General features: G+C 40.3%; 1 protein-coding gene across 9 annotated transcripts in view; it reads right to left on the bottom strand.

The window, feature by feature from the left end:
* Positions 1 to 24,639, bottom strand: part of ARHGEF9 (Cdc42 guanine nucleotide exchange factor 9) — a 662,656-nt gene that overhangs the window by 20,751 nt on the left and 617,266 nt on the right. For 8 of the 9 annotated variants that reach the window (XM_068247541.1, XM_068247540.1, XM_068247543.1 and 5 more), the window contains one exon: positions 9,059 to 15,423. The exons of the other annotated variant lie outside the window; for it this stretch is intronic. In XM_068247541.1, the coding sequence (XP_068103642.1) occupies positions 15,236 to 15,423 (188 nt within the window). In that variant the 3' untranslated portion in view covers positions 9,059 to 15,235. Of the gene's footprint in view, positions 1 to 9,058; positions 15,424 to 24,639 lie in introns of those variants that run through there. 9 annotated transcript variants of the gene reach the window in all.

The following is a 24,639-nucleotide window of genomic DNA, read 5'->3' as shown; positions in this document are numbered from 1 at the left end:
CAGATGCCAAAAAGAGCGAAAAAAAAAACTTGACTTCAATAGTATTTGGATGTGATATTCTACAAATCTCTAACATTTTGAGCTGTTTGCCCAAACTGCCCAGGAAACAAACAGGGGTGTATAGAAGCAGCACAAGTGTTATGGCCTAAAGGTCCAGTTTTATTTTTTTTACAGCTTTAAAAAGTGAATCAAATATGTATAAACGTAACACAAGCAAGTCTGAATTTCAAGAAAACCTACATCAGCTATGGATTCAAGATGGCAATGCTTAGGGAGGAGGAAATATATTTTACTCCCTATTATATTATCTATTACCGGGATGTCAAACCAGTTCTGTGAGGGCCGAAGTCCTCACACATTTTTGACACAACTCAAATTAATTGATGGGTCTGAATGAGGAAAGGTGTATTCCATCAGGTAGAGCACATTCCTCTCTTTCTCAGTCCATCCTAAACACTGGCATGGATCTGGTCCTCCAGGTCTGGAGTTCGACACCTGTGATCTGTTATATTATTTTTTCCTATACTATATAAACCCAAAAGTATACAGATACAAATAATATTCTATAACATGGAGGACACCATTATTTTTTTAACGTGTAGCGCACAGGACTATACAACCATAAGGTGTGTGGACATGAGGAAAGTAACCAATGCCTCATTTCCTCACCATGAACTGTATTAAAACAGCATAGCACATCCGCTAAAAAGAAAAAAAAGAAAAGAAAGGTAAGATTTTTGAAAGGTGCTGTTCTGTCGCTTATTCTTTTTTAATTTTGATAATTTGAAGAAAATAATAAACACACGGCACCAGGCTGAAAAATCATCCCCTACAAAATATTAGGGATAATAACTACAATTTGCGTATAGCAGACTTTCTATGTGTTATTGGTGAACTGCCAGACTGCTAACCAACCAACCCCGTCACTGCCACATAACGCCAGTCCTGCACTCCCTTCACTGGTTACCTATAGAATGGAGGGTCCTATTCAAGATCAGCCTACTGACATTTAAATCACTGAATAATCTGGGCCCTGGATACATGAATGCTTAAAAACAAGAAGAGAATTGAGAGCCCAATATGGTGCAGTATTGTCAGGTAAAATGAAGAGTTCAATACAATTTTATGTATATATACTCACAAACACGGGTTACCCATAGGCAACCACTTTAAATGCAGGTGGGGAGAATTAGGACATGACCCCACTCAGGTTAAGAAGTCACTCTCTGTAGATAGTAGATGGGGATGCACCCCTCCACCCAGGGTGGACTAGAAGATCAGCAAAAACTCAGTATACAGAGGTGCCAGAGTAGAGTAAAACGTTTTAAAAACCGCTTAGAAGCAGAGGGGGATGTTAAGGTGGACTCACCTCCCTCTTACAAAAAAAGAAAACTCACTTGAGTCTCGATAAAACAGAATTGACAAATAATTTATTCAACTCCAGCAATAGAGCGCCTCTGTCTGAGGCGCTCAAACCTATTGCTTGACCCACTGAGTTGTGCTCCCATTTTTGCCTAAGGAAGCGGGGTCACGCCCGCGAAACGCGTTGCATTTGTGGAGTTGAATAAATTATTTGTCAATTCAGTTGTATCGAGACTCAAGTGAGTTTTCTTTTTTTGTAAGAGGGAGGTGAGTCCACCTTAACATCCCCCTCTGCTTTTAAGCGGTTTTTAAAACGTTTTACTCTACTCTGGCGCCTCTGTTTACCGAATTTTTGCTGGATACATGAAAGAAATGTTGCAGCTGCGTAGCAATCCCCGCACTCTCAGATCCACAGGTTCTAATAATCTAGTCATACCCAGAGTCCACTTGGAAACTTTTGGTCCCAGAGCCTTATGTCATGCTGCCCCTACATTTTGGAACTCCTTACCTCAACAGATCAGGACATCTCCATCCCTGGACGTGTTTAAATCCAGACTGAAAACCCACCTGTTCAGTTTGGCATTTGCAGAAATATAACTTTTGTTGTGTGAATACTTCATCCTACTACCAATTACTGAATCTGAGAGAGCCTAAGCGCTTTGAGTGCTATGGGAGAAAAGCACTATAGAAATGTTATTGTATTGTATTATTGTATTGTAACTCAACTATCATAAAACAGAATTTTAGCAAGTGACTCTTTCCTGTGAAGGCCCAAGGACACTGTAGCACAGCACTGCCAATAGTCCCAATACCAACCCCTAAGAAAAGTATCTTATCTTTAGGAATGAATGGGTAGAAAATAGATAAATAAATAGTTTCTAAAGCCCCATCTACACGATACGATTCTTTGTATGATTCAATTACGATACTATTTACGATCAGATTAAATCCGACATGTCCGATCGGGATTCGATTCAATTCAATTCGCCATTGTTTTGCAATGGCAAATCAAATTGAATCGAATCCCGATCGGACATGTCGGATTTAATCAGATGGTAAATAGAATCGTAATTGAATCACACAAAGAATCGTATTGTGTAGATGGGGCTTAAAAGGGGAACAAAGGTGTGTCAGCAATACAATTAGAAACGTGAAACCTTTTTAACAAAATTATCTGCCCAAACTTCAACTTTGCCATTTCAGAAATCCAGCGCGTTTGCTTCATAATGTGCACAGATCAATGAAGAAACATGTTCTAGGCTGATCCGAATTCCCTATATTAAAACCCTAGTTCAGGTTCTAATTTATTTTATTCATATATTAGTAAAAACATAAAACTATGTATTTAAAATATGTACTGTATGTAAAACACCAAAGTACTTGCTGCAAAGGATGACAGATGCTCAGGTTCTTGCTAGTAAAAGCCAGAAGCCTCCTTGCACTCTGCTTCCCCTTCCTTGGTAGATTAAACTTTATCTCCCTAAATGAAATGGTAACTGCAATAACCCAGTCCATATCATAGAAGGTGGATCCAACAGTAATCTGTGCCACAGCCACACGTTTCTAATGACTGAAAGCCAATGGATAAGAGCTTCAAGGCTGTTGACAAAGGACCTAGAAACTTGAGATCCACTGCAACAGGTAGTTTGGACTCTTATTAACTCTTTTATTTAATTTACTCCTAAATGCAAGTGAATTGGGGTTTTAATATAGTCAAGATAATATAATCAATAGTACTTGGCACAGTTAAATCAGCAGATTTTTCTTTTGTATTCTATTTTAGTTCAAATCTCTTCTCTGCAACACTAATGGCATAACATTCTCATTGTGACAGTTTCAGATTTCGAATTCTTAAAGTGGATTACAGGACACACGGAAAACATAGAGAAATGCACCCTGTGTGTTTTTAGAGAGAAGAGCCTGTCTTAATTCCACCTCATCTTCAAGTAATCTCAAGTGTAATTTGATCTCTCAGTTGTGTCAGCACAGAAACACGTCAGTCCTTGGCAGACAGCTAATATGTAACGCAGGATGCTAATTAACCCTTTGTCTGCTTCCATGAAAGTAGGAAGTAGACACTGCATATTTATTGCAGGAGTTCTGTAAGTCATAACAAAAATATGTTTTAAAGGTTATTATACTGTTGCTTATCTTAAAGAGCAGAGAGGAAGTTCTGAGTTCAGGACTGCTTTAAAAAAAAAGGTATTGTGGCATACTGCAAGGGCCCTTATTCAATTCACCTTTTCTCCTAAGAGGTTATGTTTCATTTTTTGTTTAAAATGATTTTTCAGCAATCTGCAATTAAAAAAAGTACCAAAAGTAGATAAAAAAGTACTGCCAAAGTAATTGTAAGTATGTTCTTGCTTGGTGGTGGCTCAAAAAGCATTTTATTGATAAGGTTTGACAATATCACCTAAGAGAAAACTTACAACACGGGCCAAACTCTTACATGTTTCTTTATTTGGCACCGCTGCATCACAAATTTTGCACATTTCCCACCCCTTCTGGAGCAGAATGACAATGACCTCAAAGGGGTCTGAATTGTGTAGGCTTTGTGAAGGAGTTCTCTTAACTAAAGAAGATGCAAGATTTCAGGGTTGGTTTCTGTTATAATTGTCTGCTAAGAATTGTAGAATCCATGGCCCTAGAAAAACCCTTTGGGACCTTTCCTGGAGGACTGAATTGGAATGGGTGGCTTTCTGCTGCGTATGTTTCCTATACAATTAAAAGAACACAGTTTTCCGTATACATAACCAAGCACTGGGCTTTTGGAATAAACAGTAGCAAAGAAAGAGTGAAAAAAAGTCAAAGCGGATATCTTCTAGTGATGGTTGTATGGTAGTGGTGGGAACTTTTTTTTTAAATTCCAGTAGGCTTAAAGGTGTTATTTGAGGAATAGTTTCAGGAGTCTGTTTAAGACTTGATTGTAAAAAAAAAATAACTTGCGTTAAACAGAGTCACCTAAAATAAATGTCCTACGTACAATGAAACTTTTGCCATTTGTGACATAATGATACTACTGCAACTAGGCCATTTTAATTTTATAGTAAGACTGAAAATTGGCTACTTGGCTACCAGTGGGAGATACTAACAGGTTCTCTTTAAATGTACATCATAACCACACTGCAACTTATTACACAGCAAAAACTGAAGCTGGCAGCGACATCTGAGAGGGATTTGTGTTCTTCACTGGCAGAATGAATTTTTAAGTGACAGACAATACCTGTAATCGTCTTGAGGTACAGAACGGATGAACAAACAGTTTATTTTGTACAAAACAGATGCCTAGGCATTGAAGCTGGGCTATTAGTGACATTTAAAAAACATTTTAGGATGCACATATTATTTGTATATCAGTAAGATCCAACATGTTTAATTCCTTTTTTTTTTTTACATAAATAAAATATTTAAAAATATTTTAAAAATGCCTTTTCCACGTTTTAATTTCTCCATAAATATTTCTCATAAGGCTCAGTGTTTTCTGACAACACTCTTTAAAACACTTTTTTTTAGGTTTCCTTTACACAAAACTTTTACACTTGTTTGACGGTGCCAAACAACCCCTTTTTCAACAGAACGAAAGAGACAAAACATTTGGAAACAGTAGCTAAATAACAAACCTCTTTGTTCTGACTTGAAAACCCCAGCAGTGAAGTCAAGGATTTTTTTGGCTTAGAACAAGAAGCGCAGACCATCTATTTGTTCTCTGCTTACTGAAAAAAAGTCACAATGATATTGATCCATGTACGGTTACAACCTGCGTTTTGCGCAATGGGACAAAAGGTAAACTGAACTGTGTCATCATGCAGAAATTATTGGAGCTACAAGAGATTATAAGTTCCCTGAATGTAGCCACAAATCATATCTGAGCATTTATTAAACAGAAACATGTAAAAAGATAAAATAATTATGAAAAAAAAACACAAATACAAGAATCAATAATACAAAGGATGTTAAAATAGACATCCCATAGCTGAAATAAAATAGTTTTCTGTGTTATATTATATGTAAGAATCATATTTACAAACGGGTGGATGATCTTGTGATGGCTTGTGGTAAGACAGCTGATTTGGGATAGGTCTTATATACAGAGGCTAGTCATCAAAAGGTGCAACCATTCTTACAAAAATAATCTTTGCTCCATTGCAGTCCGCATTTTGTACACATAGTCGGCTTAATCTTGCACACTTTAATTTACAAAGATATGGTCTGTGCTGCCTACATGAACTGTGAAGCACAAAGGATACATCTTGTATGCAGACCACAGAAAAAAAAGAGGCAGAGATTGACAGGTTAATACTTGTGTGAGGGAAGATTTTTGCTGATGTAAATTGTTTGTTCTTCAAACACTTTCTGTGATGTATTTAACAGGCTACACACATTGTAAAGGTTTGTAGACTAGAAAAGATGACTGTTGCAGTGGTTTGGGACATGTGCACTGACATAGAATTAAGATGCAGATTTACTTAGCTGCAGGCAATTGGCCCACCCTGAAGGCTTCACCGAAGGCATTGATTGCCGCACAAATAAACAGGGCTCAAAGAAACAGGATGGATGTTAGTTAGTAAGCAGCTGGAGGAGCGTATGCACATCACCAAAGTAGAACAGAACAGGGTAGACACACCCAGAAGACTTTGGCACGGGTATCTTTGGATAGACTACACACCACAGAATGATGAGGCAGCCACAGGTGAGTAAAGTCCACATAGAGAGTATTCATGGCACACAAATGAATAAAGTGTTTTCATTAACTTGTGCAGGATTTTTTTTTTTTTTTACTTTTCACTAGTGGTTAGGAAGGTTTGCTGCAACACAATTATACCAACCACCTATATGCCACTGAAATGTCATCCCCAAAATACCTTCTTACACAATACCATGCATATTGACTGGCTGAAGCGATAGCTAATGTACATTTGTCACCTAGCTACAGTGCAGGAAGCCATTTTGTAGAACATAAGTGTACTGTTTATGCAACATCATATTGACTGCTGTTTTTGTGAAATAAAATAAATAGTTTCCTAGCAAACCCTCCAAAATGAATAGCATATCATTTGGCCTTAAGTTACTAGTTCCATTAAGGCAGGCTGCATCCCTCTGAATTAAACCAACAGTATAATCATGAAGTCCCTAGGAACTGATGACATGACTGCGGCACAAAGCACAAAGGTATTTTTATGAATTATTCATTATTTATACTTGTTCCTAATTGGCTGGAAGATAATGTTGGCCAGATAACTTAATTATAGCTAGCTCCTCAACTTATTGGTATTTTTAGTGCATGGTCTATACAGAGGAATGCCCAACAACATTGTGACAATCTGAATAACCTGCTTGATTGGCCTAAAACTGAACAGCTTTAACAAAACCACTTGTTTACAATACAAGAATGGCTAAAATAAATGGATCACTGAGGTCTGATTGCAGCCTGCACTATAATGTGAGGAAATGAAATGAAAATAAGAGGTTTCTAAGAAACGGACAACACTTTATACAGAAAATATTAAATCTATAAGAAGGGGAAAACAAATCTCTCCAGATGTGGGTATAAAAATAGGCACTGTTCTTTCTTTCAGATATGATGGTTCTACAGTATTTTGTAAGAGTAATGCTACACCCAATATCTTGGTGAAACAGATCCACAATGCTATTAAAGTGTACCCATGTGCATACAGATACTGTAAAGTGACACAGCACGGATCCACAGAGACCTCAGATGTCACACTAACAAGAAACTCTAAAGATCTCCAGTATTAGTAGAACCAGGTAAAGAAGCCTCACCTCCCATCCATTGATTTCACAGTATTATGCATTGTAATTTATGTACAGGTTCTCTTTAAATACTGGCCAGCTGTAGCAACAAATGGCAGCTTAGCATGCATGTTCTTGGTCTGCAGATACCCCAGTGTGAGCTTAATCTCAGGGAAAGCCTAGTAGTCACATTTTTCTGTTATGAGACCTATCAGCTAGCCATGGTTGGAGCAGTGTTTTAGAGGCAGCTGTGCAGCTACATTTTATTTTGGTGTATGGATGAAGAAGCTGTTATTTTACTATGTCGTGAAGGGTTATGGTAGGCTCCAGGAGATCCATATAGTCATTTTAGTCAGATGAAGATAGCTGCTTACCCAAATGACTGTATATTTTTTTGTGTGAATTAGAGACATTTTTTTGTGGTGGGATCAGAGGGTGTAGCGATCAAGTGCAGACGTTCTTGAACACAGAGGTGTCGATATCCAGTGGAGGTAGGACAAAAGAAGAAGGGGCACACATTGAATGTCTTGTTATAGGATCAATAGTGCCCTAGGAGGAGCTGGAGTAACTTGCATGGGAGACCAGCATTTAGACTTGTGTCACTCTATGCCGGAGAGCTGGCTTGCACGGATCATCTGTTGCCAGTAGATACATCTAGCCTTCCGCATGTGTGCTTTTTCGGAAAGTGCGCTGTAGTTCAGGGCAAAGCCTTGATCAACAAACAGCTGGGCATTAAAAAGGGTCATTTTAATTTGCAACTTTTTTCACAGTGACCTCTACCCCACTTCTTCAGGCAATGCTACATAAAAAGGAAATAAAACTGATTGCAATACATATTTGAATAACCCCGGTACCGGCTCTACAGTGGTGCTTTGTGAGTAAGGATTTTTGCATCTACTGACAACACACAATCCACATGAGCCCACTTCCTGGTGTAAAAGGACAAAAACGCCCATACAGGTTACTCCAGCCACCAAAACCAGGTGAAACTTGTCCTCCTAGGGCTCTATTAGTCCCATAACTATCCATTGAGAGTACACCCCTTCTTGTTTTTAGTCCTACCTCCACTGTTTGTTTTTTTTAGGTACATAAAGCTAACACTATACTTGGCCTGTAGTACTACGGTTCTCTATAAGCTGGAGAACATATGTAAACTTGCAAACTAGGCCTGATTTTTTTCTTTTTTTTAATTATCTATTAGGGGGCTGAAATTTGAGTCTCTCATCTATGCCATGTGACACAACTGCAGAGGGAGTTGTAGTTGTTGAAAGCAGTTTTTGAATCTTCAGCTGTTATAGTCATGTGCTTACAGTAAAAAATATTCTTTTTTAAATAAATGTACTCCTGAATTCATTCAAAAATACTTGCTATAAATGGTGTGTACAACTGCAGTTATGCCAACATTCATTCCCTTAACTTTCCCCAACCCTTTCTATAGTGTATTATGACACACAAAAGAATTGTTTTCTTTTGTCCCCTAATAGAATAAAATGTTAAATAGAAAAAAAAATCAGTCCAGGTTTCTAGGATTTCTTAGGTTCTTCAGTCTTCTCCAGAGTGAAAAAACCACAGTACATCAGGTCCATGGAACCATCACTTCATCTAACTTAAATCAATTGGATCATGCCACAAGTACCTCATGGGGAAACATAGAATTAATTACATGATCAGCTACATGACCTTCATCAGGGACCTGCAATATCTTGATGCCACTGCAGATTCTCTTTGGATTACCTAAGACCTAAGCTGTGTAGTTTTGGCTGTACGAAACTGCCGTCTGCTTGACTTATGCAGGTGACATGTAGGATTCTGCTGTATTGTGCATCAGATGGGGATGTGTACTGTGCACCATGATGTACACAGAGCCCTGCTGACAGCATTCACTGTGCTAATGACCACATCAATCCAATAACTTACCACATCAAAAGAACAGCATGGAACTTAATACAGAACTCTGCAATGTTCTTTAATTCTGTACAAGGTGACAACGTAATGCCATAAATACCAGAACATAGATTGTTTAAAATGATGTTTAAGTGAGATACAGTGTTATAATTCCAGTATTGTACATAGTGACAGCTTCCCTTGAATACCTTCTGTTGTCTAACATAATTAAAAGTCAACTTGCGTAACGGTTTGTGGAATATAACTCCCCTGTAACTGGTGGAGTATCCGAATGCTAGGTCTACCTTACCTTGGCTCATTAGCAGTTTGGAAAGTCTCATGTTGGCCTGCTAGCCAAATACTATAGTTCTATGACTAGGCGCTGTTCTCTACATAAGACTCACACACACAATAGCTAAAGAGTCATAATCAACTGAGAAGCAGATTGAAGGTGATTAAGTGATTGACCAGAGAAAAAAATTAAATAACAGCTAAAATAGCACCAAGTTTGGATGAACACCCTGCTTCCTTACCATACTATACAATAACTTAACCCTGGTGCAGAACACTAGATGTAAAATTAAAATGGGGCTTACAATTTGTATGATTGAGGAATCATATAAAAAAAACAAATAATTTAAGCTTATCAGAATACCAGGAGTCTGACTCCTAGCGTTTACCTGTATCAGTAGAATGTGGCACAATACTATTTTGGCACATTGAAACAATGGCTTCTCTTGTATAAACAGTTTAGACATAAGTAGATGCATCCTTTATACAGTATGGCACACAGATACATGAGTTATTGTGTATAAAGACTACTGTACTGTACACTGATGCTTTTCACTAATGACCAAGAATTCTAGATGCTGGTGCTGAAAGGAGACATGATTGTAGCAGCACATAGGGTGAAGCAGTTGACTGGCACACGTCCTTGCAGCTTTCTGTAACAGTGAACTGGCATCTTGGGTACAGTTTACACAGTTAACCTTTCCAGGAATAGCTTAAGAGAAGACACAGAGAACTCCAGCAACACAGAAAATCATAGTCTTCTGGTGCTAAATAAAAAGCACATTTCATTTATGAGCACCTCATGGCAGACAACATCAGGGCTACTGTGTGAGACATGTTCAGGATGCTAAGCCCGTTTCAGACATTGGTTATTGTAATTTATTTACAATGAAATGTCACAGTTTGCTAATTGATTAAACTGCAGAAATAAGAATTAGGACATGAAATGAATTACTAAGCATTGGTAAGTGTGGAAAAATATAACAATCCAACCTTCTCAAATATAAAAATATAAGTATTAAAGGTACAGGTAGTCCCCAGTTAACAAACAAGATAGGCACTGTAGGTTCATTCTTAACCTGAATCTGTCCATACGTCTAAACACTGTGCCATCTCTGTCCCCTGCACCACCTCTATCCCCTCTATGCCCCCGTGTACCTCCAGTGTCCCCCTGTGCCTTCAGTGTACCTCTCTGACTCCCCACTGTGTCACCTCTGCCCCATTTACTGCAGCAACATGTTATTTTACCAGTTTGAAAACCATTTTTTCTTTGATTTTTTTTTAAATGGATTTTCTCAAAACTACAAGGTATTTTCTGAAAAAAAAAAAAATGTTTTCATTTGTTCCCACAGAATCAAATGTCACATTTTCAGGCTGTTTGTACGTCAGTCAGGGACTACCTGTACACTGATAGGAGTTTGGAAATGTAGGTCCATTCAGTTGGTTGCCTCCTCTATAATCAAAGCTAGTAGTTAAAATATCTTAGAGGCAGGAAAGATGGGAGCCGGCACACTGGGCTTGACTATTAGGAAGAATTCTGCTACTCTATAAGCCAGAAGGTTGGATTATATATCACTCTTACATTAGCAGGCCCCAAATTTAGCACTAGGCAGGAACCTAAGGTTGCCAGTGTGCTGAGATGGGTTGCTGTCATGGCTTTGCTAACCCTAAACCACAATCTTGGAGCTGTGCTGATGTCACTGGCCACCCAGCCCGCCTGTCCAGCTCTCTATGCTCCTGTGGCAGTGATATCAGCTCCAGGATGGTGAGCAAAGGCATGCCAAGCAGGGGAAAGGGGGGAGGGGGGAGTAAAGTTGACAGCATATGGGAGCAACCAGCATGCTTGCAGTGTGTCTCAGCAGGTAAACCTGTGTTTGGAGGAGGGAGAGTTTAGGGCACCAGATCATCTAAGTCTATAGGCCCTTGAGATGTAAAGCTGCCCCTGTGCATGACAGTCTAACAGTAGTAGCATAATGGTAACCTGCAGCCTGCCTATTGATATAAAGATCTGACGTGAACATGCCACTATGAGAAACACTCTCTGAATATCACAAAGCCATGGTAAACTGTAATGATAAACACAGAATGATGGATGTATCACTTCTAGAAGACCAGGACATCCAGCACCAGATCCTACAAGACTTTATTCCATTAAGCAGGTGTTGTATAGCTTTACATATAACTCTTTCTATGTTGCTCTATACACCTTGATGGGGTCAGGAATGACAGTACTCCACTTGGTGGTATCAGCTTTCTGCTATTATTCCTGTGCTGTAGTGGTCTCTGTTATCTGGGAATCCTTAAGCCTATGGAAATGCACTGTGTCGTACGTTTCAAGTAGAACAGTTCAGTACAGAAAACCTACCTACAGTAGCCTTGTGGTGAAGATTCCTCTCCACTAGGCTCCCGAGACAAGGAAGAGTCATTATCATAGAAACCTATGCTCACCCCATGGGAATTTTTGTCAGGAAAATGAATGTATGCTGCAGTGTGCTAAAAAGGCTTACCATCACTCAGTAAAACTGATTTACTAATTTGCTATGACAAAATGAAGAATAGTAAGGTTTCCCTTTGATCACTTCAGTCATCCAATCAGCTGCAGGGAAATATCCTTCTTGATTGGATGCTTGGAGTACGCAGAGTGAAACATCACTGTCCATCAGTGAACAGAAAACTCCCCCATGTCTAATATGGTTCTCACACCTGGCTCCTACAATATGAGATGCTCATGCCTGTATATTGTGACAGTGAGTCTCTGATGCTGCTGCAGGTGTCTAACACCAGACAGAGAAAGCAAAGAGGTAGAGAGTCCAGATATGCATATTTCTGTGAAAGCTGTCTGCTATGCTACCAGGAAGGTGCATTCACTCTTACCACAAAAATGTACAAATCTGCTTGCTAACATCCATTCAAAATATCTACACCGATTCTTATTGCACTATCAAGTAATAAAGGCTTTAATCATTTTTTTAATGTTTAGAAACAGGCAATAACCATAAATAGTCGGTATGTAAAGAGGCACAGTTTAAAAAAAAGGAATTGCACATGGCCAATAAATGTTATTTCAAGGTAACGGGGCAGGGCCAGCACAGCAATGCTCTGCTTTCACTGTTCATGGTTTAACTGGAAATTGAGCCATGTTTTAGTCATTCTCAGTTCAGATAGTTGATCTATCGCAATGAAACATTGATATTGTTTTGGTTTAAAAAATCCACAAAAATAATGCTATTACTTGATATTTCTATTAGTTGTGCTCTGATTAGGAAACAACAACTGGTACTATTCCCTGAATGAGGAATGCGATACAGGCTTGCCACCACATAGTTTAAGTAAAGATACTGCCGAGTAATTTCCTATGTCGATGATGGCCACACTGCATTCACACTTCTTTCTGTTAATATGATTGTCAAGAGGTCATTGGGTAGACGACCACAATGATCAGGGCACCTATCACTTCTTGCCTTCTTCTGGACTCCACTCAATTAGGATAAGCTATAGAGATCTCATTACACTTATAGCCAGAAACCTGCCATTATGTCCCAGCTCACAGATAAGAATCTCTACATGAGACGATAAAAGGACAAACAATCACTACGTCATGTCTTTCAGTCATGTGACCAAGATGCTGATAGGCTCATTTTGTAATTCACTACAAAGAGGAACAATGATACGTGAAGTGCAGTAATCCCTAGCAACCAATCAAAGTTTACCTTTTTACAATTCATAGAGGTCAGAAACACGAAAGACAATTGGTTTGCTGTGTTTGCTTTCGCATTGCTTTTTTCCTTGTTAAATAAACCAACAAATGTGCTGTGTATAGGATGGAGTTAATATCTACAGAAAGAGACTATCATTCTAATAGTAAGACTGGATGCACCTTCAAACTTTATGGGTTAGGCATGTCTTAATTTGCTTATAAATCCTGCTGGTGGTCCATAAACTGCTAGTCCCAAAGCACCGGGCACAGGATCATTCACACAGTGAGAGCTGGGTGCAGCTGGCAGAAGTGCGCTCTGAGACCAGACTCAGGCAATAAAGTGTTCCAGGAAGAGATGAAATGCAGCAAGACGTTTGGGGAATGGATAAACCAGGCAGACGCTACAAACAAAATGACGGGAGCACCTTGGGAAAGCAGTGAGAGAGATGAAACAAAAGCAACTGTTTAATAAGCTCTGACACCATCTTCCTCTTTACTCTGTGGGGAAGCAGGCCCATTGAAATGAATGAGCCTACATCGTCTGCAGCATGGAAAGAGGCACTCCACTGAATACTAAATATGAGAGACGGCAGAACAGGAATGGTGCAGAGGGACTACACAAATGGAAATAGAAAGTGTTTCTATATTACGCTTAAAAATGCAGTTAGCAATGACACAGAACTGACAGAAAAGTTAAAGGAAAACTGTTTACATGGGGGAAGAAAGGTCATAGGAGAGTAAGCATGGGAGCTAAGATAGAGCTTGTAAACCACAAAATAAAACCAAATCCAATTACTTGCAACTGGATCCTAATAAAATAAATAGATAATGATATTTAAATCTCAAGCTTGCAGCAGGACTGGCAGCAGCCAGTATAGTGTGCGCCACGGTCCATGCAGCTAAACTGTTCTGCACAGTACTAGTGGGGCCTCAGGACATGGGCAGCACAGGCAGTACTGCCACTTTGACACGGATGTAGTGCTGGCTCTCCCACTCAAACATGGCTTCAGGCATCCTCTATGCAAACAATGGTCACCAAAGGTTTGAGGATATGAAGCAGCAGATCATTCTGTTTTTACATTGTCTTTAAGTTGAAGAGCTCACAGTGACCCACATAAAAACAATAGTGACTGGCAATAGAAAATACACTGCTGCTGTTTTCTTAGCTCAGACATATAGAATGACACCAATCATTGTCATATGGGAAAAATAAAGCAATAAAACCCCTACTCTTTGGGAAGAACAGTAAAAATGGAATTCACAATGTGATGAAGATGTAATGACCCATGTTCTATTCTTATCCCAGGACATTTGTGGAACAGGTAAAGCAAGAGAGAGACTGCACAGTGGCTTGTAGACCCACTGGGAACTACAGAGCTCTGGTACAGCTACAACAGTGGAGGAACGCTAGACAAGCAAGAAACCACCTTTCAACTGTTTCTGCTTGTTCAGACCTTCTGAACACACACAGATTTAAACAAGTAGAATATTTAACGCACAGCCAGTGTAGGGTGCTGTCCCTCTGTTCCAGTTCAAGAACTGTGCAGCTAATTGAACACAGACTCTTTACCTAGCCTTTGCGCTCTTTATACTTTCCCTTTTGTTTCTTGTGCAGCAGTGCTTTGTTAAGAATGTGACCACTGTAATAATGGTTGCTCTTGAGGAAGTAATGAAAGTGAGGCACGAGCAAACCTTTCAGCACCAGGGAGACTAGCGCCTCTCTGGAAGTCCCACTGGGCCTGCAAATGTGAAAGGGGGTGTTTGATGGTTGGTTACCATGGAATGAAAGCAGGTTGTGTGTTTTGAGTCAGTGCTTTCCATTTATCACTGTGTTTCCCCTTTAAATTAGAGAGAATGTTCTTTTTGAGCAAAATGTGCAATTTCCATTGGAAACCAGGCCACCAAGTGGTGACTAACATGGAAAGCAGGAAGGTCCCAGAGTCCAAGGAAAGGAACAACGAAAGTCTTGTGATTGTGAATGAACTCTACAGAGAGGAAATGTTCCATGGAGCTTGTCAAAGCAGAGCAGTTCCTGTTGTCCGATGAAGGGGGAGGAGTAAAATGAAATCTTTTTTTTTTAAAGGAAAAGTGTTTCTGTTAGTTTTCCTGTTGTCTTTGTTTATTTTTTGGTCCTTTCATAATATAATTGCAACAGTGCTTCTCCGAAAAAAGGTCCATCTATAAATATAATTTCTTTTGTTTTATTTTAATACTCCTTTCTTAATATATTTATATATTTAAATTTCTTTATTATTTTTTGAAAGGTGTCAACCTGCTGAAGTTTTGCCAGAATGGGGACTGACTTCTCCTAGGTTCAGTGAATTCGAAAACTTGTGGTTGTGAAATGCCATCGGTCACCATATACTGTCCTTGGATGGCCCCGGGCTCCTGAGGTGGCGGATATGCTGGAGGGACTGAGCGAGGGCAGTTGACACCAGCTGTAAGAGAAAAACACTCAGTGAGACATTTGTCCTTCAGATACACAGCAGTGGCACATTCGTCCATGGAGGAGCTCGAAGCTTCACATTTGCTTGTAACACATACAACATAAATGCTACTTGGATGAGCTGGCAAGCTTTACATGTACCACTAGTTATTCCGAGGTGATCTAATAAAGTTAAAAAGGCTAGATACATATAAAATGTGGAATTTTTCTACTCACTTTACTTCTATTTGTTGTGTATCTCCCTCAATAAAAAAAAATCACTCCTGTGGATTTAATAGTAAAACTTAATAAAATAACCTGCCTAACAGGTTTGTATCGGTTCTCAGCCTAAGGGAGGGCAGATGTAAAACCATAAACTTGTTCCTCAGCTAAGGATGGCTGGCATGGTTATGCTGCCCTACAGCAGTGGGTTGAACTAAGCAGCAGATCAGCACCATGCTATGGAAGAATCAAGACACTTTCCGATGCTCTCCCACTAGCAAAACAATATTAGAACCTTTCTTCTCTATTTCTAAAACTCAATGCAGAAGATTCAAAACTAACACAAGAAATACTGAAGGAAAAGTCCGTGCCAAAGTAGAGCGGATTCCAATAACAAGGACTCTAATTGGTAACTGCTCCACTTCAAACCTCCATAACTTCAACTTTGCACTGTTTTGATAAAGTTGCGCATGTTCTAAATCTTGTACTTTTTAAATGTCCACATCTAGTGTGTATTATCTTATATACAATAACACTAATAACAGAGTTTGTGTAAGGATGGGATGAGAAAGTGGCATACAGTTCCTCAATAAGCCCTTCCACATAACTGTAGCCACACCTCCATCTCCTCACATACCAGTTATTAGAAGCTCAGGCTTCAGAGTCAAGCAGACGTATAACAACAGCTGACCTGGAGAAAGAGCTTCTTTACGAGGACCATGAGGGGCTATACTATAATAATAAGAGGTGGGGCTATGGTCTCAGCTCTACATGTTTTCACCTTGGCTCTGGTCTTTATGTTTCACCCATTGTCCTGATTAGTCAGGAAAACGATCTGTATTTTTTATCTATTATAGGTAGAGTAGATGAAACAGCTGAAGGCAGAAACTCATTCAGAAATCCTACCCTACATATTCGATCTAACCTATATCTTTCATCTTTTGGTTTTCAGTTTTTTTTCTCTTTTCAAGTACATACTCCTCTATAAGCTATGATGATCTCATTCTATAGCATTTTTTTTATATTTCTCATAAGCACAATTTGCAGCCATACATATAAAAACACTATATTTTTGAAGAAAAGCAACATGTACAGCTGCACAAATAAAACAACAAATATAGCAAACAAATTAGCAGCAGCCAATAAGAACCAGTTACAAACATGAATTTTTGAATCTCCTCTCCTAACAGCAGCACAGCAATAGTCAGATCATAAGAATAGGAGGGACAAGTTGGGGGAGGGGGGTGGTAACTAATGAGTTGGTCACAGTGCCAGAGGAACAAGGGTGGCAGCTGACACTTTTACAACTGGGGTCAGCTCATGAGGGCGCAGAGAAACCTCATTGCATTACATTCTGACACACTTAATTCCTTCTCACAGGTCTTTAAAATAAATTTGCACTGCACCATTCACACTAGTGTGCAGAATATTACCAAGCTTTCTGCTCCTTCCTGACATTTAACAGCTCTTTGTTAACTAGCTTCTGTTACTGGGTTGAGTACTGCGTTCTAGCTAGAACATTGCAAAAAGTTCTCCTGGTGAAAGAAGCCAGGTGGAAATATTAAGACAATGCTGGCATAGCAATGACTGCTGTTCTATCTCTCCCATCACTCCTCCAGGCTAAACAGGAAAACAATCTGCAGCCACTTGTATGGTGAAGGGCAGGGTTTATTTACAGACAGGAGATGTCACAGATCCTGGTTTTTATCAGTTTTTATCAATGACTGTCATATATGCCATTGTACCCCCCTTTACATGTGAAATTTCTATTTCATGCGCATGATAAATCTTAACATATGTTATTGTACATGGACAGGATTAGGTGTCATTTAAGTGGCTATAGTATAAACATGTCAGTATCTAAACACACTGTAATGTTATTATAGTTTCATACAATACATGCAATGAGAGAGCTAGATTCCCGTTAGGCTTCCTCTATTGTGGCGGTTTCAGAATTCCATCTAAAACTAGTTTTTGTGAAACATCAGGAAGGATTGGAGTCCTCATATAATGTTTTGTCCATTGCTGTAAGTGTCTAGGTTTGGGAAATTCTCCCTCATTTCCTCTTCCTTTAATACAGGAGGGGGAGGGGCCTGGTGAAACATTTGCTCTGTTCTACATAAAGTCTGTAGTTATTTTGTGTATGAATAACCAGGTCATATTAGGGCGGAAGGACAGGTGAATGGATTTGGCAGTGACAGTACATTCACTGACGGCCACTGCTATTGTCTGTAGTGCAGGAGAATGGCATGGGGTAAGTGGAGATTTCAGGAGGCATTAGAACAGGACACACAGTTATAGAGATCATACGGTAACAAAATAGCATTTATTGAAGGCAATATCTTCACTGTACAATTTCCATATCGTAGCTGCAGATGTATTTTACATTTGCAAACAGGTTCCCTTTAAAATCAGTGCCGCTATGCTGGCAGTGGAGGAGGTAAAGTTCTGGGTGTCTGATATGATGCAGAATACATATACCTATTAATAGCATTAACTGCAGCATGGATTTGGTGGCATTTTGAGAACTGAATTGCTGTGTGTATACCCACATAACATGAAATGTGGCACACCAGTCTGCCTTCACACTATGACTCAGAATACAAACACACGCACAACATACATAAACAAAAACGCACACAGATTGGGCTACACAGCATTATTCTGCTGTGCAGAGTTGCCAGATATTATCACTCAAAACCTGCCTGCTTGGCAACAGCCAACCCCTATTTAAAGAGAAGCCCCAAACTGCCAAAATAAAACTATACAAGTATCAGGTCCTCTGGTTTTCACAAACCTAGAATCATCCAAAAGAGATATTATCTACAAGTAATAGCTCCCTCTATTGTGTCTTAAGGGCTAGTTCACAGTGCTTCAGTAGCGTTGCAGAATAATTCTGCATGACAACTTTCTGCCCATACAATTCTGTGGGGCTGTTCACCTCTCTGCGTTGTAATAGATCACGTTATTTTATCTTGCTGCATGCAGGGTCTGAATTCATTTTTATGTCCAGTCTCCATTGCAGATCACACACATTTAAACCTATGGGTTATGCAAGGCACCACTGTGACCTAGCCTTACAGTACTATGAGATGAGTACTATTAGATGAACCTATCAGTGACTCAGAAACCCGCCAATGAGCAAGTATTGAATGTCTTGCCAAATCAGAATGTGTCTCAACACGTTAAACCAGCTCAGTTTGCCTGGAAATCTGCCAATCTGGTAACCCTGCATTTAAGCGCACACACAGCACAAAACCACAGAAAACACATGCACACACCCCCTCTTTGACAGACTGACCCCTCCTTCCCAAACTCACCTAGATTAGTGTTTCTTCTGTCTCCCCTGCAGTGCAGCTGCTCTCTGCCTCCTCCTTAGTGAACAGAACAGAGCCCATTAGACACATGCAGCTGGGGGTGGGGCCTGCTACTGTGCTCCTTCCACATTATAGGAAGGGCTGGGCTACACTTAGGGAGGTGGAAAGAGGAGCTACAGAGTACCCACTCAACTTACAGAGAACCAGACCAACCAGGATTTTTTTGCAGTGGGCCTTAAAGACCCCAACTAAAAAAAGCAAAGCACAATTCTATTATCTCACAATAGGAGATAATTGCAAGCATTCACCTTTAACCTCCTTAGAGGTATGATTCTTTCCAGATTTAGTTTCTAAAAGTGGAACAATCATTTCCCTGGAAAGACTCATACCGCTAAGTATAGAGGCAGCCAGAGAGCCCCCCCCCCCCAGTTTAGGCATCAGAGTGACCGAGTGTAAGTAGCCAGAGAGAACCCCCCTAATTTAGGTAGCCAGAGAGTGACCCCGTACAGATAACCGCAGTGTGCCCCCATTATGGGTAGCCAGAAAGTGCCCCGCTCCCCAGTACAGATAGCCATAGAGGTCCCCCCTTTCAGCATAGTCCGCCAGAGAGTGCCCCCTAATCCCATATGCAGAGTTTGCAGCAGAGGCTACATCACTCACTTTCCATGGATCTGGCCACATCCTGGAAGTCTTCCACCTGTCCTGTGGGGGGCGCTGCATCTTTATGCCAAGTTTCCTCTCTATCGTCATGTGACAGATGGCAATTTCCGTATAGTGAGAGGGCCCCACAAAGAGAACACAGGCTGCTGCCACTGGATGTGAGTGATCCTACAGATTTGCTGTGATCGCTGCACACGGACTTCCCGGCGGTATCCATAAGTGTAGCTCGGGGTTACCGCTAATTGCTGCTAAAAGTAACCCCTAGCTACACTCAGGAATACTGCCAAGGGGGTTAAATGAAACCCTACAGTAATGTGCTAAATAAGCATCAACAATAAATAATTAAACAGAAAATATGCATTTAAATCTGCAAATAAAACATACAAGATTCTAAAAAAAATTTGACAAATCAAAGTGTTGAGGAGGATCAATGAGAATAAGAACTGGCTTCATTTATAGTTTTTGTTTGTTTGTTCTCTATTGGTGATAGCTAGCAGGTATAAGATGACCCACTAACTGCTGATAATATATTACTTTATGGAGCTACAGTTGTCAACCTCAAATATTCACCTTCATGTGAGCAAGAAGTAGCCCTATATTGCATCACTTCAGGTTCATGAGTGAAAATCAAGGCAGACATCCAGAATTGCTGGTTTATAGCTCATCTGGCATATTACACAGAGCTACAGGATCCAACTTGCAGATAGATATGTCAGGCTGTTTTAGTATTCATCATGGCAAGGCATGATTGGATATTGCTCCGTGGTAGGACTTGGGTGATAGGGGCTTTTACAGCACACCTACTGATGTTATGGAAAACACCAGGAACCAAAAACTTTTGAACCACATTGGAAAGTACATTTGTTAAAACAATCCTGATGAAGGATAAAACTGGCTGAAACAACTGTTGGAAAGCTGGATTACACGGCTATAAAATTAAAGGCATCATGTGCATATTTCCTCATGGGAGTACCTTCTATCCCACATAAAGGTCAATACTTACAAATACCTTATGTATTAGAGGGTGATACTGTACAATCATGGCCAAAAGTTTTGGCAATGGAACAATTTATTGCTTCAGTTTCAGCTTTGTGGTAAAATCTCTCATTGCTTTTAGATTGTTTTGCTGAAGATCAGACACATATTGATTAATTGCAAAGAGATTTCTTATAAAAAATGTTATATGTTCAGCTAACTTCATTTTAATATAGTCATATTATTAGCACAGGTAAAGGTATGAACATGTACAGCTAAAATCAGTCTGTCTGCCTGTCATTCTGATTGCATTAAGGAATGATTATTGGCTATAGAAGAGGGCAGGTGTGCTTGAAATCACTGTCTTCTTATATGAGGTATGATGATTAACTCAAAAAAAAACAAAAAAAAAAACCTGCAGCCATCATGACTTTGCATCAAAATGGACTCACATGCAAGAAAACTGCAGCAATTGTGACACAGAAGTGTTCTATCTACTTAGGTCAGCTACTGGCACAATACCAGAGAAAGACTGAATACTAGATAAAATCAGAGATGCGCTTGAAATCATTATCTCGCAATCATTGTTAGCATTGGTTCCCACCAAAGAAACATGTGCAGACACCATTGGTTTCCATCAAAATGGCCTCACATGCCCAGAAATGGCTGCAAAGAATGGAAAACCTGAAACAACCATTTTCTGGATCATCAAGAACTTCACGGTGGTACGTTTTATTGGATTGAAAAAGGCCATGAACCTGTGTCAAAAACGGCAGCATTAAGGACAGAGAAATTATGTATGAAGTACAAGGATTAGACATTAGAAGACTTCTGCAAAATGATTGTCTCTCATGAATCCTCCCTCCGAGTATCTGGGACATCTGGAAAATCGTTTGTCCAGAAATGAAAATAAAAATGCTATTACACTACCATGAGTTTATAATTGTTCCTAGCTATCTCATTATTTTGAAGCAGCAAAGTTGTCAGTGCACATTTGTGTCACTGCCTAAACTTTTAGCCATGACTTTGGGGGGTGAAACAAGAAGAAAAATACTGTGCATATGCTCAGACGTCTCAGAGTCCTGTTATCCTTCCTTAGGGCTCATTCACACTAGAGCCTTTTGCTGCGATTTTGGCACAACGCTCAAATGCTAACGCTTTTTAAAAGCGCTAGTGTAATGAAACCCCATGTGCCCGTTCTTACGTGGGCGATTTGCGCTAATCGCCGCAAATCGCCCAAAAATGCAAACGTGTCGCCTGCACCATTTTCAGCCAATTTCCCGGCGATTGCGTTTCAGTGCTAGAAAGGAGCTAAACGCGATCGCGGCAAAATCGCCGCAGTGTTCAGTAATTTTTTCCGCATGAAATCGCAGAAAAATCACTCCTGCAAAACGCTGGCAAAAATCGCTGACATTTTGCGTTTCTAAGTGTGAATGGGGCCGGAGAGTAGGAAAATGTGGAGACCACAAAAATAGTATTTACTTCTCCAAATAGCAATAGGAATATAATACTTCAGTTTCAATTATTAAAGAACAATTTATATAGTTTTTGTGATTACATTTTCTACTGAAAAGACATAGTTTACAGACGAAAAAGTGAAACATTACCTATATTTCATATGTACCAGTTGCAGCCAGCCGGTGGAGTCGTTTTTGCAATCAGTATGATGTGCTATTGTAACTCCAGATTAGAGCATATTGCACACTGCCAGTCATGCAGGAAAGTCACACCCCTCCCCACTCTTTCTCAGCAAGGTAAATGAGACAGGCTTCCATAATATGCACCTCCAGAAATGCTTCCATACTATGCACCTCAAGAAATGCTTCCATACTATGCACCTCAAGAAATGCTTCCATACTATGCACCTCAAGAAATGTGTAACAATGTGTGGTGTTTGGTGCACACTCAGAGTATTCAGATTGTTGGTGATCCGCAGTATCACCAATAATGCTGATATATCCGATTATGTGGCGATCTGCGGAATCGCCAATAATGCGGATATTTATTTATAACTCTGGATACCGGGTATAACGACAGTGGAAAACCCACCACACTGATATCTTTAAGAGGACTGGCTACCTCTAAAAGAGAAACGCAGTGTGTGCGATTCTGCGACTAGATGACGTAACGCTAGAATCGCGTTCCCCAGCAGCAATGATATACTGGGGAACCACTGAGACCTCCGCAAGGGGGGATTCAGCAGAATAAACCCTTTAGTGGGAGAACCACTAAAGGGGGGCAAAGTCAGACGGAAACGGTTCGGTAACAAACTGGCTGCGAGGTACCGAATCGTGAAACAGAGAGCAGAGTCAGAAATCTAGCCAAGGTCAGTAACGGAAATCAGATAGGCGGAGGTACAAAGTCAGAAAGCCGAACTCGTAGTGAAATAGACAAGCAGAGGTTCGGCAACGGGAGATCAGAAAATGGCACAGATAACAATAGTGCTTGCGAATATATTGGCAAAACCAATATATGTCGCAGATCAGGAAAATAACAAATCTGACTGTTGTGGGCTAGTTACGGCAAGCCGCACTTGGCCCACGATGATACTGACTGTCAGATCACTATCTGGCTGACTATTAGATCAACTGACTGGCTGACTATAACAGAGATCAGGTTGCATACAAATATACAATAATCAGGAAAACAACAAAGACTGACTGATGAGAGACAGGAGCCTTGCTCCAGCTAGGACTGTCTCTCTCGGATCTAGCTAAGGTCTGAGTGCTATCACAAAGTAACGCTTACTGCAGACAACTTGCAACTGACAGAATGCCTGCTTTTATACTGTGCTGGGCTCAACCAGCCCGCCCAGCCAATCAGCCAATCACAACACAGTTCAAGGACCTTGCAGCACAGCTCAAGGACCTTACTGAGGTCAGCTGACCAGCTGGTCAGCTGACTCTCCTTCTAAGAGTATAAAAGGCTTTATTGCACACGCGCGCAGCCCCTACGGGGTCCAGACTGGATTGAGGATAGCGTTGGTGTGTGGCAGGCCCTGAGGCCTGTGAGGGAAGAACCGGACCACAGCCTCGACGTAAAGTACGCCGAGAGGCCTGTGGCCGAACGGTGGATCGCAACACCGATGCGTATGTTTCTCCGCGTTCCGCATGCGACCATGTGGTGGATGGTGCCGCTGATGCGGACGCGGACAAACCTCCGCGTTCCGCTTGCTGAATGCGGTCAGGCCGCCGTCTTATGACAAAATGCTTCCATACTATGCACCTCCAGTAATGCTTCCATACTATGCACCTCCAGAAATGCTTCCATACTATGCACCTCAAGAAATACTTCCATACTATGCACCTCAAGAAATGCTTCCATACTATGCACCTTAAGAAATGCTTCCATACCATGCACCTCATGAAATGCTTCCATATTATGTACCTCAAGAAATGCTTCTATACTATGCACCTCCAGAAATGCTTCCATACTATGCACCTAAAGAAATGCTTCCATACTATGCATCTCCAGAAATGCTTCCATACTATGCACCTCCAGTAATGCTTCCATACTATGCACCTCAAGAAATGCTTCCATACTATGCATCTCCAGAAATGCTTCCATACTATGCACCTCCAGTAATGCTTCCATACTATGCACCTCAAGAAATGCTTCCATACTATGCACCTCCAGAAATGCTTCCATACTATGCACCTCCAGAAATGCTTCCATTCTATGCACCTCCAGAAATGCTTCCATACTATGCACCTCCAGAAATGCTTCCATACTATGCATCTCAAGAAATGCTTCCATACCATGCACCTCCAGAAATGCTTCCATTCTATGCACCTCCAGTAATGCTTCCATACTATGCACCTCCAGAAATGCTTCCATACTATGCATCTCCAGAAATGCTTCCATACTATGCATCTCCAGAAATGCTTCCTTACTATGCACCTCCAGAAATGCTTCCATACTATGCACCTCCAGTAATGCTTTCATACTATGCACCTCCAGTAATGCTTCCATACTATGCACCTCCAGAAATGCTTCCATACTATGCATCTCCAGAAATGCTTCCATACTATGCATCTCCAGAAATGCTTCCTTAC

This window comes from Hyperolius riggenbachi, chromosome 8, assembly GCF_040937935.1.
Source record: "Hyperolius riggenbachi isolate aHypRig1 chromosome 8, aHypRig1.pri, whole genome shotgun sequence".
Classification (NCBI taxonomy): domain Eukaryota; kingdom Metazoa; phylum Chordata; class Amphibia; order Anura; family Hyperoliidae; genus Hyperolius; species Hyperolius riggenbachi.
The sequence above is the reverse complement of the archived record's forward strand: the minus strand, read 5'-3'. Positions and strand labels throughout refer to the sequence as shown.